The sequence below is a fragment of the Neoarius graeffei genome, chromosome 1, assembly GCF_027579695.1.
Source record: "Neoarius graeffei isolate fNeoGra1 chromosome 1, fNeoGra1.pri, whole genome shotgun sequence".
NCBI classification, from domain to species: domain Eukaryota; kingdom Metazoa; phylum Chordata; class Actinopteri; order Siluriformes; family Ariidae; genus Neoarius; species Neoarius graeffei.
In genome coordinates this window covers 38,270,559-38,289,414 of record NC_083569.1, presented here as the reverse complement: position 1 = coordinate 38,289,414, position 18,856 = coordinate 38,270,559, and the positions used below count along the sequence as shown (strand labels likewise).

The 18,856-nt window shown below is 40.7% G+C and overlaps 1 protein-coding gene across 2 annotated transcripts in view; it reads left to right on the top strand.

Moving 5' to 3' along the window:
• The window catches only part of slc6a9 (solute carrier family 6 member 9), a 222,373-nt gene that overhangs the window by 178,297 nt on the left and 25,220 nt on the right, over positions 1–18,856 (top strand). For both annotated transcript variants that reach the window (XM_060931407.1, XM_060931398.1), the window contains exons 7-14: positions 1,473–1,607; positions 1,710–1,813; positions 5,708–5,945; positions 6,090–6,224; positions 6,305–6,404; positions 6,498–6,598; positions 8,405–8,575; positions 17,202–17,454. In XM_060931407.1, the coding sequence (XP_060787390.1) occupies positions 1,473–1,607; positions 1,710–1,813; positions 5,708–5,945; positions 6,090–6,224; positions 6,305–6,404; positions 6,498–6,598; positions 8,405–8,575; positions 17,202–17,420 (1,203 nt within the window). In that variant the 3' untranslated portion in view covers positions 17,421–17,454. The remainder of the gene's footprint in view (positions 1–1,472; positions 1,608–1,709; positions 1,814–5,707; positions 5,946–6,089; positions 6,225–6,304; positions 6,405–6,497; positions 6,599–8,404; positions 8,576–17,201; positions 17,455–18,856) is intronic.

The window sequence follows — 18,856 nt, the reverse complement described above, 5'->3', positions numbered from 1 at the left end:
ATTAGAGGTCACCACAGCGGATCTTTCGTCTCCATTGCTCCCTGTCCTCTGCATCCTTCTCTACCACACCTGCCACTTTCATGTCCTCTCTCACCACATCCATGTATCTCCTCTTTGGCCTTCCTCGTTTTCATGTGCCTGGCAGCTCCATCCTCAACATTCTCCTTCCAACATGCTCTGCATCTCTTCTGAGGATGCGCCCATACCATCTCAGTCTCATGTCTCTTAGCTTAATTCCCAAGCTCTCCACATGTGCTGTCCTTCTGATGTGCTCGTTCCTTATCCTGTCCAACCTTGTCACTTCCCTCACAAACCTTAACATCCTCAACTCCGCCACCTCCAACTTTGCCTCCTATCTCTTCGTTAACTGTCTCCAATCCATACATCATAGCTGGTCTCACTACTGTCTTATACATCTTACCTTTCACTTTTGCTGGGACTTTCCTATCACAAATGACTCCCGAAATCCTTCTCCAACTGCTCCACCCTGCCTGCACTCTCTCTCACCTCACTATCGCAGCCCCCATTTTCCTGCACAGTGAACCCCAGGTACTTGAATTCACCAACTTTCTTTACGTCTACTCCTTGCATCTTCACTACACTCTCATCCCCATTCTCATTGATGCACATGTATTCTGTTTTGCTACAGCTCACCTTCATTCCTCTTCGTTCCAATGCATACCTCCATCTCTCCAAACCCGTCAACCTCCTTTCTACTTTCACCACATTTCACAATATCATCCACAAACATCATGTTCCATGATGACTCTTCCCTCACTTCGTCCGTCAAGCTATCCATCACTATGGCAAACAAGAAAGGACTCAAAGCAGATCCTTGACGAAGTCCCACCTTCACCTTGAACCATTCAGTCATTCCAACTGCACACCTCACTGCTGTTTCACTGTTCTCATACTGTACATGTCTTGCACCACTCTGACATACTTCTCATTCACTCCACCCTTTCTCATACAATACCATAACTCATCTCTCGGCACTCTATCGTACACCTTCTCCAGGTCTGCAAACACACAATGTAGCTTTCTCTGGCCTTCCCTGTACTTCTCCATTAACATTCTTGAAGCAAAAATTGCATCCGACGTGCTCTTCCTTGGCATAAACCCGTACTGCTGTTCACAGATTGCTACCTCTCTTCTCAATCTCACCTCCAATACCCTTTCCCATAGCTTCATGGTGTGGCTCATCAATTTTATCCCTCTGTAATTACTGCAGCTCTGTACATCTCCCTTATTCTTGTATACTGGGGCTAGCACACTTTCTCCATTCATTCGGCATTTTCTCATTCTCTAGGATCTTATTAAACAATCTCGTTAGGAACTCCACAGCCGTCTCACCCAAACATCTCCAAGCCTCTGTTGGGATACCATCTGGTCTGACTGCTTTCCCAGTGTTCATCTAGAGAACAGAATAATGCATTAAAAAAAATGCTTTTTCTATATTGGATGTTTCTCAGGTGGTGTACTTCACAGCGACCTTTCCCTACGTGGTGCTAACCATTCTCTTCATTCGAGGCATCACGTTAGATGGTGCTGTCAGTGGAATCCAATACTACCTCACTCCACAGTGGGAGAAAATCCTGAATGCCAAGGTCAGCACACCACTGACATGGAATGAAGTTACCAATAAGAAGTGGGATGTGTGCTGAAACCATGTTAATCAGAACTAGGATAATAAAGTTTGTGTCCTGTAGGTGTGGGGTGATGCTGCTTCTCAGATTTTCTACTCCCTGGGCTGTGCCTGGGGTGGGCTCATCACCATGGCTTCCTATAACAAATTTCACAACAACTGTTTCAGGTACTGGACATGCCATTATTCACTCAGACTGTCTTCAAGAGTTTACATGACATCTTAATACCATTTTGTTTATGTATAATGGCAGGCTGGGTTGGCTAATTGGGGGGTCTTTATAGCCATTCAAATACAGCACAGTAAAATGATTCTTTTTACATATTTGATGAATTAAATGTCTTGTGTAGTATTGAATATTACCTGGTTTCAAATTTTACTTTAGCACAGTAAGAAGTTTTACAAATAATTATTCATAATGTAATTGAAAATGTTGACCAAACTGACCCCTGCAAACTTACTTAGTTGCTTGCTTAGTTGAGTGGTTCTTGACATAGTATGGATTACTACAGTTGTGGAATTGGGATATTTACTGTATTTTTATTATTTAGTGTTTGATCTCAAACACATTAAGAAGGCAAGAAATTGCACTAATTAACTTTTGACAAGGCACACCTCTTAATTGAAAAGCATTCCAGGTGACTACCTCATGAAGCTGGTTAAGGTAATGCCAATAGTGTGCAATGCGTCAACAAGGTAAACACAGAGTACTTTGAAGAATCTAAAATATGATACATTTTGGGGGGTTTTATAACATTTTTTTGTTTATCACATATTTCCATATTTTTATGTCAGTTTTGATGTCTTCAGTATTGTTCTACAAGGTAGAAAATGGGCAAAATACAGAAAAACCTACACTGTAAAACATTTCAGCCTTGTTTAGTTATGTCCGCTTACTTTTTCGCTTTAACTCAATGAACTCTGAAAAGTGTTTTAATTTGAAGTAATCTGTGCAAGTTTTCAAAGGTTCGACTTGAATTACTTAATTGTCTTGACTAACTGAGACTTTTTCTGAGTTGAAATAAAGATAATTGCCAAATTGAGTTAACTTGCATTTCCAAGGCAGCAGGTGAACTTGCATTTCCAAGTTAAACCAATTTGAAATGTTTTACAGTGTATGAATGAGTAGGTGTGTACAAACTTTTGACTGGTCCTGTATAATAAACATTCTACAAAGCAGCTTAACTCTCTGGGGTTGAGAGCTTCGCCGGTGAAGCTTGGCAGGTTTAGAATGAGTAGGTTATATAAATATATTCGCAGGTTGTTTTTTATCATACAAGCATGATAAACATATTGACAAACTTTATACTTTACACTTTCCTATATTCCCACTGCCAAATAATATTATATTTTTTTAATTACCTAAATTAGATGAAACATAAAACTTGTCACCTTACTCAGTCACACCGGAGTCGGGGCGCTGAGCGCCCACTTTCGCATTCATAAAAAAAAACTATTCACACGGTAATGGCATGATAATTACTTTCACTCTTTCACTTTTGATTGGCTTCTCTTTTGCTGTGGGAACACCCACCATGAACAAGATAAAATCTGTCAGCCAAAGTTTAGCCTATTTGGAGGTAAAACTTGTTGCGAGATGGCACGTGGTTTTATGCACTTTGGATGATTCAGGACAGCGATTCAACTCATGATTCAATTCATGATTCAGGACAGCAAATCAAGACAGTGATTACATTTCAGGACAGTGATTCAATTCAATCTTGAGAACTGCAACACTGATGATGAGCAGTGCCTTTTAAAATTTTTATTTATTTTTTACATTTATTATTATTATTATTATTATTATAATATATTTTTTTACTTTGACTCGATCCAGCCAAAGATCAGCTCAACTAAGTGTAAATATTTCTTCTATTTATTATGAGCATATCGGTTGATATGCGTGTGGTGTAGTACATATACAGGAAAAATGACTGATCGATTTTTCCAGAGTTAAAAGCATTTTCCTCAAAATAGTTAATTTTGCTCTATTTTGAGTTTAGAGAGTAAAATTTGGAGTTGGAATGGGCGCAGAATTACAGTGTAATTGTGTAACAGAGTTGGTTGTGGCTCTGAACCGAGTAAAATAGTACAAGAGTTAATTTCAAGACACATTGAATCAGTGTAGGAAATTCATGGAAAATATCAGCCAGACCACAGGGCAGGCAACTCTGAAAAGTTGCCTGCCCTGCTCAAAAGTTGCCTGCCCCAATTTCAACTATAATCTGCCGTAATATCGCATAATTTTCGAAAAATTGTAAAAGAGGCAATGCATGTAATGTTGTATCATGCATGTAATTTCATATATTCAATTTAGTTTTATGATTTATTACTGGTGTTCATGTATATAAATGTATATGTGACCTATGTTTGATTGAGTTCCTATCTAACAAAAAATAATGTGGTGTTAGCACTCCTATCTTTGTACCCTATCCTGCACACTATGTACCCTTCAACCCCTAACCCACTCTCTGTAGTATGCTAGCTGGCTCGCTGGTTTTCAAAGTCACAGACATAGATGTGACTTGGGGAGACTTGGGGTGGATTTCACTGAGCTGTATGTATCGAGCTCTCTGATTGGCTGAACCTCCGAAGCAACAGCCAATCAGAGCGCTCGTTTCTCTAAGCGAAAACAATATGGCCGCGCCCGTGTCGGTAAACAAACCAACAGAATCTAGTGAAAATGTCTTGAAAAGTCCTTCAATATGATGAAATATCGAGAGAATGATGAACCCCCTCAAAGGGGGACCACCCGTGGGGCTGGCAACTTATAAATTCATTCTGCCCTTGCTGCAAACTGACCGCGACGGGTGGTGGGGCGGGCACCCATTTCCTACACTGATTGAATAGACTCAAATGCCAGATAAATGAAGCTGTTTTAAAAAGCAGTTTTTGAACTGTGTGAAAAAACATTACCTTACCCATTGTGCTGAACTGTTTTGATCACTTGACCTGATGGGATTAAGAGTTGGCATTGGGAGGGGTTTTCACTCTTCTCATTGAATGGAATGGAATGTTTTACTCTTCTCATTGAACACCCCTCCCACTGCCAACCCTTTATCCCAAAACAATAGGACATAATTTTTTTTAATAGCAGGTTAATTGTCCAAATCAGTGGAGCAGATTTAAGTTTTTGTGCTTGTTACATTCCTAAGATTGAACAGAATCACCTCAAGTGATCAAAACGGTTCATCACAATGGGTAAGGTCATGTTTTTTTTCCACACATTCCAACATACTTCTAAAACTGCTTTTTACAACATCTTCATTTATCGGTTATTTTTAAAAAAAGTACAATCATGACATACATACTACATAGATATTATTGGAGCTGAACTTGTGCTGAATACAAAAAAAGTCATATGACTTTACTGCTTAGATTTGTTGAAATTGACAACAAAATCAGAGCATGCCAAAATGATTAGAGTGCCAGAAAATACCCTCAGACCCCAAAGGATTAATGCCGAGATCAGGTTACACAAATTCAGCCTGAATCTGACACGATCTTGTCAGGCCCTAATATGAATGTCAGGAATGACTAATGGGACTTTGTAATGTGACGTAATCAAAGAAGCAGTGATGTGACATCTGGGACACTCCATGACACCCCAGTGAAAACTCTAGCATGTCAGAATTTTCTGTATTTTCTCAGCTAGTTTGACAGCTCCAATAGCCATGACTGGCAATTTCTTGACCTTCCTCCCCAATGACACACAAGGACATGAAGAATCATTGGTCGGCATCAAAATTATACTGTTGTCAGTCTCCCGACCAAGACACGGCAAGAATTTATAGCATTATACTGCCTAATCTGACATAATGTGATTTACAGTATGTGAAAACATCAAAACATGACCAACAAGAATAATAACAATTTTAAAACATTGAATCAAATATCATCAATGGCTACATAATGAATAAAAACTCACTTTATGCCTTTACCTTGGGTTGGTGTGTGAATATTCAGATAGAATTCACACTAAAATTTCAGTGTACATGAACATTGAGTACTGTGACAACCATAGTTGGTTTTCTGACACTTTATTTTGATTTTGCTGAACAGAGACAGCATCATTATCAGTGTGACAAACTGTGCAACGAGTGTGTATGCCGGCTTTGTCATCTTCTCCATCCTGGGCTTCATGGCACAGCACCTGGGCGTGGACGTGTCCGAGGTGGCTGACCACGGGCCAGGCCTGGCCTTTGTTGCCTACCCAGAAGCTCTGACGCTGCTACCCATCTCGCCACTCTGGTCGCTGCTTTTTTTCTTCATGCTCATCCTGCTGGGTCTCGGCACACAGGTAAACTCAGCCCGTCTTTACTGCCTCAGGTCAGAAAATTCAAAGATTCCCATCAAAATGGAATTTATAGCCCATTCTTCAACAGGGAATGTTTGAAGAGTGCAGTATTCCCTCACTTCAGTGTGTATATGTGTGTTTGGACAGTTCTGTCTTTTGGAGACATTGGTGACCGCGATAGTGGATGAGATCGGCACGGACTGGATCATCCGAAACAAAACCTTCATCACGCTTGGAGTGGCCATCCTCGGCTTTCTCTTGGGAGTGCCATTGACCACACGGGTGAGTTGAGCATATGCCTGAGAATAAAAATCAATGACCAATGCAGTGCCTCATGCTATGTTGCCCTCTTGTGGTTGCAGGCGGGAATATACTGGCTGCTGCTAATGGATAACTACGCTGCCAGCTTCTCGCTAGTCATCATCTCCTGCATCATGTGCATCTGCATTATGTATGTTTATGGTAAGTCAGTCACCTCAATATCCTGCCTTTACTGCTGTTTATCTGTTGGTGTGTGGATAGGACTGTAGTGTTCAGTGTGTTTTTCTCTTGCAGGCCACAGAAACTACTTTAAGGATGTGGAGATGATGCTGGGTTTCCCTCCACCAGTCTTCTTCAGGGTCTGTTGGAGGTTCATCTCTCCGCTTATTATCTCGGTGAGTGTTTGCCAGATTGGTAGCCACCATGCATTATGGGATTGTGTAGTAAATTGGAAAATAGAAAGTGTTGGATATGTAAATACAGTGGTGCTTGAAAGTTTGTGAACCCTTTAGAATTTTCTATATTTCTGCATAAATAGGACCTAAAGCATCATCAGATTTTCACACAAGTCCTAAAAGTAGATAAAGAGAACCCAGTTAAACAAATGAGACAAAAATATTACACTTGGTCATTTATTTATTGAGGAAAATGATCCAATATTACACATCTGTGAGTGGCAAAAGTATGTGAACCTCTAGGATTAGCAGTTAATTTGAAGGTGAAATTAGAGTCAGGTGTTTTCAATCAATGGGATGACAATCAAGTGTGAGTGGGCACCCTGTTTTATTTAAAGAACAGGGATCTATCAAAGTCTGATCTTCACAACACATGTTTGTGGAAGTGTATCATGACACGAACAAAGGACATTTCTGAGGACCTCAGAAAAAGCATTGTTGATGCTCATCAGGCTGGAAAAGGTTACAAAACCATCTCTAAAGAGTTTGGACTCCACCAATCCACAGTCAGACAGATTGTGTACAAAAGGAGGAAATTCAAGACCATTGTTACCCTCCCCAGGAGTGGTCGACTAACAAAGATCACTCCAAGAGCAAGGCATGTAATAGTCAGCAAGGTCACAAAGGATCCCAGGGTAACTTCTAAGCAACTGAAGGCCTCTCTCACATTAGCTAATGTTAATGTTCATGAGTCCACCATCAGGAGAACACTGAACAACAATGGTGTGCATGGCAGGATTGCAAGGAGAAAGCCACTGCTCTCCAAAAAGAATGTTGCTGCTCGTCTGCAGTTTGCTAAAGATCACATGGACAAGCCAGAAGGCTATAGGAAAAATGTTTTGTGGATGGATGAGACCAAAATACAACTTTTTGGTTTAAATGGGAAGCGTTATGTTTGGAGAAAGGAAAACACTGCATTCCAGCATAAGAAACTTCACCCATCTGTGAAACATGGTGGTGGTAGTAGTATCATGGTTTGGGCCTGTTTTGCTGCATCTGGGCCAGGACAGCTTGCCATCATTGATGGAATAATGAATTCTGACTTATACCAGCGAATTCTAAAGGAAACTGTCAGGACATCTGTCCATGAACTGAATCTCAAGAGAAGGTGGGTCATGCAGCAAGACAACGACCCTAAGCACACAAGTCGTTCTACCAAAGAATGGTTAAAGAAGAATAAAGTTAATGTTTTGGAATGGCCAAGTCAAAGTCCTGACCTTAATCCAGTCGAAATGTTGTGGAAGGACCTGAAGCGAGCAGTTCATGTGAGGAAGCCCACCAACATCCCAGAGTTGAAGCTGTTCTGTACGGAGGAATGGGCTAAAATTCCTCCAAGCCGGTGTGCAGGACTGAGCAACAGTTACAGGAAACGTTTAGTTGCAGTTATTGCTGCACAAGGGGGTCACACCAGATACTGAAAGCAAAGGTTCACATACTTTTGCCACTCACAGATATGTAATATTGGATCATTTTCCTCAATAAATAAATGACCAAGTATAATATTTTTGTCTCGTTGGTTTAACCGGTTTCTCTTTATCTACTTTTAGGACTTGTGTGAAAATCTGATGATATTTTTAATATTTAAAATTCTAAAGGGTTCACAAACTTTCAAGCACCACTGTATATGTGTGTGTGTGCACGTGTCTGTGTATTGTGTCAACTAATTAAGGAAAATTGCAGATTAGCTTTGTAGTGAAACTCAGTTCTCAGCCAGCATAAATACTCCCTCTGTCCCTGTGTGTCCAGTTCATCCTGATCTTCACTGTGATCCAGTACAAACCCATCACTTACAATGATTACGTGTACCCAGACTGGTCTCTGGTCATTGGTTTCTGCATGGCCCTGTCCTCAGTAATCTGTATTCCCATCTACGCTCTTTTCAAGATTGCCATGTCTGATGGAACCACAATTTTGGAGGTGAGATGTTTTGTTCAACTGAAGTTGTAATAATAATAATAATAATAATAATAATAATAACAATAATAAAAATTTTATTTAAAAGCGCCTTTCAAGACACCCAAGGTCACTTCACAAATAAAAACATGCAATGCAATCAATAAATTATTAAATAAACAGAAATCTCAAGTTTACAAAGTACAACCCCGATTCCAAAAAAGTTGGGACAAAGTACAAATTGTAAATAAAAACGGAATGCAATAATTTACAAATCTCAAAAACTGATATTGTATTCAGAATAGAACATAGACAACATATCAAATGTTGAAAGTGAGACATTTTGAAATTTCATGCCAAATATTGGCTCATTTGAAATTTCATGACAGCAGCACATCTCAAAAAAGTTGGGACAGGGGCAATAAGAGGCTGGAAAAGTTAAAGGTACAAAAAAGGAACAGCTGGAGGACCAAATTGCAACTCATTAGGTCAATTGGCAATAGGTCATTAACATGACTGGGTATAAAAAGAGCATCTTGGAGTGGCAGCGGCTCTCAGAAGTAAAGATGGGAAGAGGATCACCAATCCCCCTAATTCTGCGCCGACAAATAGTGGAGCAATATCAGAAAGGAGTTTGACAGTGTAAAATTGCAAAGAGTTTGAACATATCATCATCTACAGTGCATAATATCATCAAAAGATTCAGAGAATCTGGAAGAATCTCTGTGCGTAAGGGTCAAGGCCGGAAAACCATACTGGGTGCCCGTGATCTTTGGGCCCTTAGATGGCACTGCATCACATACAGGCATGCTTCTGTATTGGAAATCACAAAATGGGCTCAGGAATATTTCCAGAGAACATTATCTGTGAACACAATTCACCGTGCCATCCGCCGTTGCCAGCTAAAACTCTATACTGTAGTTCAAAGAAGAAGCCATATCTAAACATGATCCAGAAGCGCAGATGTCTTCTCTGGGCCAAGGCTCATTTAAAGTGGACTGTGGCAAAGTGGAAAACTGTTCTGTGGTCAGACGAATCAAAATTTGAAGTTCTTTATGGAAATCAGGGACGCCGTGTCATTCAGACTAAAGAGGAGAAGGACGACCCAAGCTGTTATCAGTGCTCAGTTCAGAAGCCTGCATCTCTGATGGTATGGGGTTGCATTAGTGCGTGTGGCATGGGCAGCTTACACATCTGGAAAGACACCATCAATGCTGAAAGGTATATCCAGGTTCTAGAGCAACATATGCTCCCATCCAGATGACGTCTCTTTCAGGGAAGACCTTGCATTTTCCAACATGACAATGCCAAACCACATACTGCATCAATTACAGCATCATGGCTGTGTAGAAGAAGGGTCCGGGTACTGAACTGGCCAGCCTGCAGTCCAGATCTTTCACCCACAGAAAACATTTGGCGCATCATAAAACGGAAGATACGACAAAAAAGACCTAAGACAGTTGAGCAACTAGAATCCTACATTAGACAAGAATGGGTTAACGTTCCTATCCCTAAACTTGAGCAACTTGTCTCCTCAGTCCCCAGACGTTTACAGACTGTTGTAAAGAGAAAAGGGGATGTCTCACAGTGGTCAACATGGCCTTGTCCCAACTTTTTTGAGATGTGTTGTTGTCATGAAATTTAAAATCAACTAATTTTTCTCTTTAAATGATGCATTTTCTCAGTTTAAACATTTGATATGTCATCTACGTTCTATTCTGAATAAAATATGGAATTTTGAAACTTCCACATCATTGCATTCCATTTTTATTTACAATTTGTACTTTGTCCCAACTTTTTTGGAATCGGGGTTGTAGTAAAACCAAATCACAGTGAATATGCCAGCTTAAAGAGATGAATTTTTAGGTGGCGTTTAAAGTCTGCAATGGATTCACAGTGTCTGATGTAAAGGCAAAGTTAATTCCAGAGCTTAGGGGCAATGTGACTGAATGCTGTTTCTCTCACAGTGCTGAGGTTCGTGCTTGCTGTTCTTAGTAAATCTGCTGAAGACGATTGCAATGAACGGGCAGGAGTGTAATTCTCAAGGAGGTCACTGAGATAAGTGGGAGCATGGTTATGTAGGGCCTTATAAGCTAGGAGCAGGACTTTAAATTGTGCTCGATATGCAACTAGGAGCCAGTGAAGCTGCATGAGTAAAGGTGTTACATGGCTTGTGGATTTTGAGCATGTTATAATCCTGGCTGCAGAGTTTGGGATTAATTGGAGCCGGCGGAGTAGCTTATTTGGAATGCCAGACAAGATGGAGTTGCAGTAACCAATGCAAGATGTAACATAAGCACTGAGCAGGACTTCTGTACTCTGCAGAGTGAGGGCTGGGCATAGTCTTGCGATGTTCCATAGATGAAAAAAGGCACTGCGAGACACGCTGTTAATGTGCACATTGATGGACAGCGTACTGTCTAATATTACACCCAGGCTCTTGACCTGAGTGGAGCAAGGTATGGTGCAGCCATCTATGGAGACGGTGAATGTGTCCATTTTTGTAAGAGCTGATGTTGAGCCAACAACTCAAAATCAGTTCAGTCTTATTGCTATTTAGCTTGAAGTAGTTCATTGTCATCCACAAATTGATGTCATGGAGACAGATGATGATTGCAGCAGGAGGAAGAGAGGCTGTGGGTTTGGTGGACATGTAAAGCTGGGCGGTGTCAGCATAGCAGTGAAACTGAACACCATGTTGTCTAAGGATACTGCCAAGTGGAAGGAGGTAGATGATAAATAGCAGAGGCCCCAGAACGGAGCCCTGAGGAACCCCCTTTGTAACAGGAGAGCTCTCTGACTTGTAGCTCATTATTTGTATGAACTGTGTCCTGTCAGAGAGGTAGGAAATGAACCACTGATGAACACTGCCATGGACTCCAATGTTGGCTAGACGCTGCAGAAGAAGCCGATAAGAGATGGTGTCCAAGGCTGCACTGAGGTCCAGGAGGATAAGCATGGAAAGAAATCCAGCATCAGCCGCGCAGAGGAAGTCATTGGTTATCTTGACCAAGGCAGTTTTTGTGCTGTGTTTAGGACGAAAACCAGATTGAAATGGCTCAAAGATGCCATTGTCCTTCAAGTGGTCCTGGAGTTGAGATGCCACTATCTTCCTCAAGAACTTTAGATATAAATGGCAGATTTGAGATGGGTCGATAGTCATCAGGATTCAGCCCAGGTTTCTTCAGAGTTGGTCTGATAATAGTGTTTTTTTATGAAGAGGGGATCATACCAGTGATAAGAGAGGTGTTGATTATTGAGGTTATCATCGGGGCAATAGATGGCAGGCATGTCTTAACCAAACTTGTTGGAGCAGGGTCCAGCTGACACATAGAGTTATTGCACTTTGTGATGAGACCAGAAATACAACTTTCAGTTGGGAGACTGAATTCACAAAATGCATTGAGCTGTGGTGGGCCCAGAGTATTCATGGAGCATTGTTCTTTTAGCTCAGTAAATGAACACTCAATTGTTGGTGAATTGCCTCAATTTTAGTGTTGAAAAAATTCAGGAAGGCAGAACAGCGTTTGTCAGAGAGATTCTGATGTTATCAGGTGGTTTAAGTAATCCATTAACAGTGGAAAAGAGAGCCCTGGTGTTTCCTTCTCCTTCACTGATGATCTTTGCATAGTATGATGTTTTTGCACCAGAAAGGGCATTTTTGTACTAAAGAATGTGTTCAGTGTACATCCCTTTATGTACAGCAAGACCAGTCTTTTTTGATAGCTGCTCCAGGTGCCAACTCATGGATTTCATCTGACGGAGTTCAGGTGTAAACCAAGGTGCAGTGTACAAATGAAACAGTCTATGTCTTCAAGGGAGCAAGACTGTTAAGCACAGTAGACATACAGTTGTTGTAATAGACTGCTAGATTTACCAATGAAGCATTAGGAGCAAGGCAAGGACAGGAGGCAATTATAGAAGTGAATTCCTCTGGCTTCTCCTTTTTGATATTTTGATATGACATGACGTGCTGAAATTTTAATTTTATGATGGGCAAGTAGGTGTCAAATAGCACAACTTTGTGATCTACTGTAAGATGGGTAGTTCAGCAGTACTGAAATTGCCAGGTGTAATACCAGAGCAACAGACTAGATCTAAAACATGCCCTTTGTTGTGGGTGGGAAATTCAACATATTGGGTGATGCCAAAGCAATCAAGCATGTCCATAAAGTCTTTTGTATATACATTAGAAGAATTATCCAAGTGTATATTAAAATCACCCATCAAGATGACATTAGAAGACACTGCACTCAAAGCAGTAAGAACAGTTGAAAGTTCAGAAATAAACACACTTGATGGTTTAGGTGATCTGTACATTACCACACCAAAGGTTGGGTGCAGGTCCACAGAGTTTGACAGCCAGCAGTTCAAAAGAGGATTGATTTGGCACAGCAAGTGGTGTCAGCTTGATGTTCTCATGATAGAGCAGTACGAGACCGCCGCCTCTCCCAGAAGAACGGGATTTACAGATGTAAACAAATCCCAGTGGGACTGCTTGATTGAGATGCAAAAAATCATTGTTTTGCTGCCAAGTTTCCATAAGACATAGCAAGTCCAGTTTATGGTGCACAATAAAGTCACTGATCAGAGAAGCTTTGTTGCTGAGAGATTGAATGTTGTATAATCCAACTTTCAGTCGGTTCAAGGGAGTGTGCACATCTGACCTAGGCAAAGAGGTTAGCACACTGTGATCAACTCATCAATCGGATGACTTGGGGAGACAATGGTTTACAGCCCAGAGAAAGGGAGTTGCCTTGCCGTCCTTCTTGATGTAGATTTTATTGCGACGAGATCCTCGGTGGATGTACTTTGGACATCGGAGAATGTCATGTAGGGACAGGAGCACTACGGGAGGCTCATAGTTTCCCCACAGCTGGCAAAGTTCGCTTGCTAAATATTCTCTCATTCCTAGTCCAGCAGAAATGTCTATAAACTAGTAGTGGGCTGTTTCGGCCAAACTTCACTGGCATCCACCACAGACGCAGGTCAATCAGCACACTGCAATGACACAAGAGTCCAGGCAAAACATGCAAAAACGAAAATAAACCCCAAAACTAACAAACATAATTGATTATATACAACTATTTAACTTAGCAAAACTACTATATATAAAAATAAAACAAAATTACAATGAATTTGTAATTTAAATAAAAAAAAAACTAAATGATGGCAAGTTTACCAGCCAGAGCAGTGTTAAACTTGCCAGCATCCCTGCCTAGGGCCCCCCTAGATTCTATGGTTGGAACTGGAAGTGTTCATTTAAGCAAGGACGAGGACCTTGGGTCATCACTACCTGCAGAATGGTACAATTTTAGCGGTATTATGGGTTGTAGCATATTTCTGCTGATTAAAACCGTTCTTCCTGCATCCGTGGTTTCCTCCAAGTCCTCCAGCGTCCTAAAACAAGCCAATAGGTAGATTGGCTGTGGTAAATTGCCAGTGAACATATGGGCATGATGCCCTGCAGTGGTCTGGAATCCCATCCAGTAGAATCCCATCCATACTGGTGTCCAGTGTTCCTAGGCATCACAAATCCACCACTAGAACATCATGACTTTGCTAGTAACCAGAAGGTTATGAGTGCTAGAGAGAAAGGCTCTAAACCCTCATCTGCTCACATACTGTATATACACTTACCGGCCACTTTAATAGGAACTTGTTCTTGATTCTAAGATTCCTGTTCTTGGCTGGCAGGAGTAGAACCCAATGTGGTCTTCTGCTGTTGCATGCTGAGATGCTTTTCTACTCACCACGGTTGTAAAGAGTGATTTATATGAGTTACTATATCCTTCCTGGCAGCTCGAACCAACCTGGCCATTTTCCTCTGACCTCTCATATCAACAAGACATTTCCACCCACAGAACTGCCGCTCACTCAATGTTTTTTTGTTTTTCCGCACCATTCTGTGTAAACTCTAGAGGTCGTTGTATGTGAAACCCCAGGAGATCAGCAGATTCTTAAATACTCAAACCAGTCCATCTGGCACCAACACCCATGCCACAGTGAAAGTCACAGAGATCACAATTTTTCCCATTCTGATGTTTGAAGTGAACATTAACTGAAGCTCTTGATTTGTATCTGCATGATTTTATGCATTGTGCTGCTGTCAAGGGATCGGCTGGTTAGATAACTGCAAAAAACAGCAGGTGGATGGGTTTTCCTAATAAAGTGGCTGGTGAGTGTAGAGTTCCTGTGCAGACCTGTAAAAGTATGGAAATTCAGACAATCTGTTTGTTGTCCAAATAGACTTGAGACTCTAAGGTTAAAAAGCTGTTGTCTTGAGCCATTCTCATATGCAACCTCCATAATGCATTTCATCACATTCTGAGAAATCATGATGTAGTTAATGACATTTAAACTTACCAACAAAACCTAGCATAGAAAGTCGGTGAAGTAAAAAAAAAGAAAATCTGTAAAAACAAGGTTTTGGGAAAAAAAAACCCTGAGCTACAGTGGCATGCAAAAGTTTGGGCACCTTTGCTGAAAATGTTTGTTACTGTGAATAGTTAAGTGAGCAGAAGATGAACTGATCACCAAAAGCTTTGTAAAACCCACCAAAGGCATAAAGGTAAAGATGACATTTCTTTTCAGCATTTTCTGCAAGATTTGTGTCTTATTTTTGTTTTGTACAATTGGAGAGTGAAAAAAGAAAAGGAACACCATGCAAAAGTTTGGGCATCCCAATACATTTGAGTTCTCAGGTAACTTTTACCAAGGTTCCAGACCTTAATTAGCTTATTGAGCTGTGGCTTGTTCAAATACTTCATTAGGAAAGGTCAGATGATGCAGATTTCAAAGCTGTATAAATTCTCTGACTCCTCAAACTTGTCCCTCAAATCAACAGCCATGGGCTCCTCTAAGCAACTCCCTCGCATTCTGAATAATAAAATGATGCTCACAAAACAGGAGAAGGCTACAAGAATGTAGCAAAGTGTTTCAGGTAGCTGTTTCCTCAGATTGTAATGTTATTAAGAAATGGCAGTTAACAGAAACAGTGGAGATCAAGGTGAGGTCTGGAAGATGAAGAAAACTTTCTGAAAGAACTGCTCGTTGGATTGCTAGAAAGGCAAATAAAAACCCCTGTTTGACTGCAAAAGACCTTCAGAAAGATTTAGCAGACCCTGGAGTGGTGGTGCACTGTTCTACTATGCAGCAACACCTGAACAAATATGACTGTAACGGTTCTAACGAAGGGGTGGAGCACAGAGGACGGCAGGACAGAGATCAGGTTCGAAAATACGATTTTTATTGCCACACTTTCCAGTGAACCAATTCGAACTCAGACACACACCAACACACAACCGGCGTCTGGTTCCGGGATGAGCTCTCTGCTCTCCCTCTTTAAATAGGGCACGGTCACTGGGAAGACACACACAAACACAGGTTAATTGACAACAGGTGTAGTGATTCTGCCACTTACCTTCCCTGACTCTGCCCTCCTGTCACAGACCGGCGCTTGGCCACGCCCCCGCTGCCACAATGACCTTCATGGGAGAGTCATCAGAAGAAAACCGTTCCTGCGTCCTAGCCAAAAAAATTCAGCATCTGAAGTTTGCAAATGAACATCTAAATAAGCCTGATGCATTTTGGAAACAAGTCCTGTGGACTGATGAAATCAAAATAGAACTTTTTGGCCACAATGTGCAACGGTATGTTTGGAGAAAAAAGGGTGCCAAATTCCAGGAAAAGAACACCTCTCCAACTCTGAAGCATGGGTGTGGATCAATCATGCTTTGGGGTTGTGTTGTAGCCAGTGGCACATTTCATTGGTCGAGGGAAGCATGGATTCAAATAAACATCAGCAAATTCTGGAAGCAAACATCACACCAACTGTAAAAAAGTTGAAGTTAAAAAGAGGATGGGTCCTATAATAAGGACGATGATCCAAAACACACCTCAAAATCTACAATGGAATACCTCAAGAGGCACAAGCTGAAGGTTTTGCCATGGCTCTCACAGTCCCCTGACCTAAACATCATTGAAAATCTGTGGATAGATCTCAAAAGAGCAGTGCGTGCAAGACAGCCGAGGAAACTTGTAGAACTGGAAGCCTTTTGCAAGGACGAATGTGTGAAAATCCCCCAGGTAAGAACTGAAAGATTATTAGCTGGCTACAAAAAGTGTTTACAAGCTGTGATACTTGCCAAAGGGGGGGTGTTACTAGCTAATAACCATGCAGGGTGCCCAAACTTTTGCTTCAGGCCCTTTTCCTTTTTTGTCATTTTGAAAATGTAAAAGATGAAAATAAAAATTTGTTTTTGCTTAAAATATAAAGGGAATGAGTCATCTTTAACTTTATGCCTTTTGGAGATCATTTCATCTTCAACTTGCTTAACTGTTCACAGTAACAGCAAATTTGACTAGGGGTGCCCAAACTTTTGCATACCACTGTATATGCTTTGGATAAAAGAGTCGCATGAATGCAGTTAATCAAGAAAATCCTTTAAAATGAGCAAGTCTTCTATTAGTTATCTACATCAGCATACTGCTCATTTCAAATTGCTCTATCGTTTTGGCTTACTCAGCTTTCTCTGAAGAATTCTACCTGCCTTGGAAGCACGATAAGCGTATACCATGAAGAAGAAAAGATATGTCTGTCATGTCGATGAATTCTTAATCCATTTTCGATCTCTCCACTTTGCTGCAGCGGTTGAAGAACTCCATGAAGCCACATTCCAGCTGGGGTCCGGCGCTGCAAGAGCACCGCAAGGGCCGCTACGCAATGGCCGGACCCGAATCAGTGGAGGTGCGTTCTCTTAAAGATGAGGAGAAAGAGAAAGATCAGGATAAAGAGAAGAAGGAAGAGATCGGGCTCACCATAAAGGGCAGCAATGGCTCCACATTCAACCCGACACCCAGTGTATAGACGTGAGGCCACACCTGCTGAACCTTTACATATTGTAAGGGCTTTATTACTCTTAACCTCTAGAGAGAATCAGTTCTCATCCCAACTCCTCTTTTTTCCTTTTTAATTTAATACTGCTGTTTTTGTAAGTACAAAAAATATGTTCATGTGCATACACAGGAAGTCTTTTATGCATCCCTACCATGTGTATATATAGTGCAGCATGGGATATATTGGTTTCTTTTCTCCTTCCATGTAAAATTTATCTGGAAATGTGACTACTGTTGCTGCAGCTATAGGTTTCGGCTTGTTGTGTGTACAGCGGTGGTCGGGTTAAAAGCTGAAGACCAAATGTTCTTTGATTATAGTGAACATACCATCTATAATCACATCCCAGCCACATGAAATTTTCATTTTGGGATTTCTGTTTTTTTTTTTTTCTTCTTTTTTCTTAACCCACTGCCCCTGCATTTTTAACCGAACCTACAATTTTTATTCGGGTAAAGAGATGCACAAGACAAAGCACAAAGGATATTTTGCCTTCAGCTTTTAGAACAGCTACTGAAGGAAACTCCCTCAATAAGCACATTAAGTTCCCAACCCCATTCTCAGGGTTGTACACTATTTGCTTTTGTTTTTTTCAATAACTTTTTCCAACAGCTTGTGATCATGCTAACATTTTAACTTAAGAGACATCTCTTTGGCTCTGACTCGTCTTCCATTTTGAACATAAAGTATACACGGTGAGCGAACAGATCGTTTGAGAGACTTAGTACTGTAGTGTGCGAGCACACACAAGGATTGGCATGGGGCTAGAGGCATGCTGCCTCCAAAAATGGGAAAAAAAAAAAAAGTAAAAGCAAACAAAAAGGTATGATATGCACAAACCTCCTACATATATATATATATATATATATATATATATATATATATATATATATATATATATACATATGTGTGTGTCTGTGTGGTGTGTTTTATATATTATATTTGTGTTTAGTATCGTTTTAAAATCTGTCATGCAGTAAGGTGGAGACAGAGAGTTAATGCTGGAGATAAACTTCTTCTGGTTAAGGAAAAGAAATGTCATTACTGACCTCACTGAATTGCGTAGCGTGTGTAATACATAGAATAGAGCTTTACTGACATTCTTCATTGTATAATATGGTCCTAAATCATCGTACGTTTATTTTGTAAAGATGCTAGAGGATCACATGTAATGATGTTTTAATGTTTACCATTCCTCATCCGTGAATTGATTTTTGTGTTTCATTAATTTTTCCCCCGAAAGAGACGCAGTGTTTTGGGTCTTGAGCCGTTCGCTGGAATTGTCATTTTACAGTCATTCCATTCACACAAAGTCACCAAGGCCTGTCTTTTAGTGTCACAGTGACCCACATTCTCAGTTTTAGCAGGATATTGGACGCTTGTATAAATATGTTAGGGATATTGCCAGA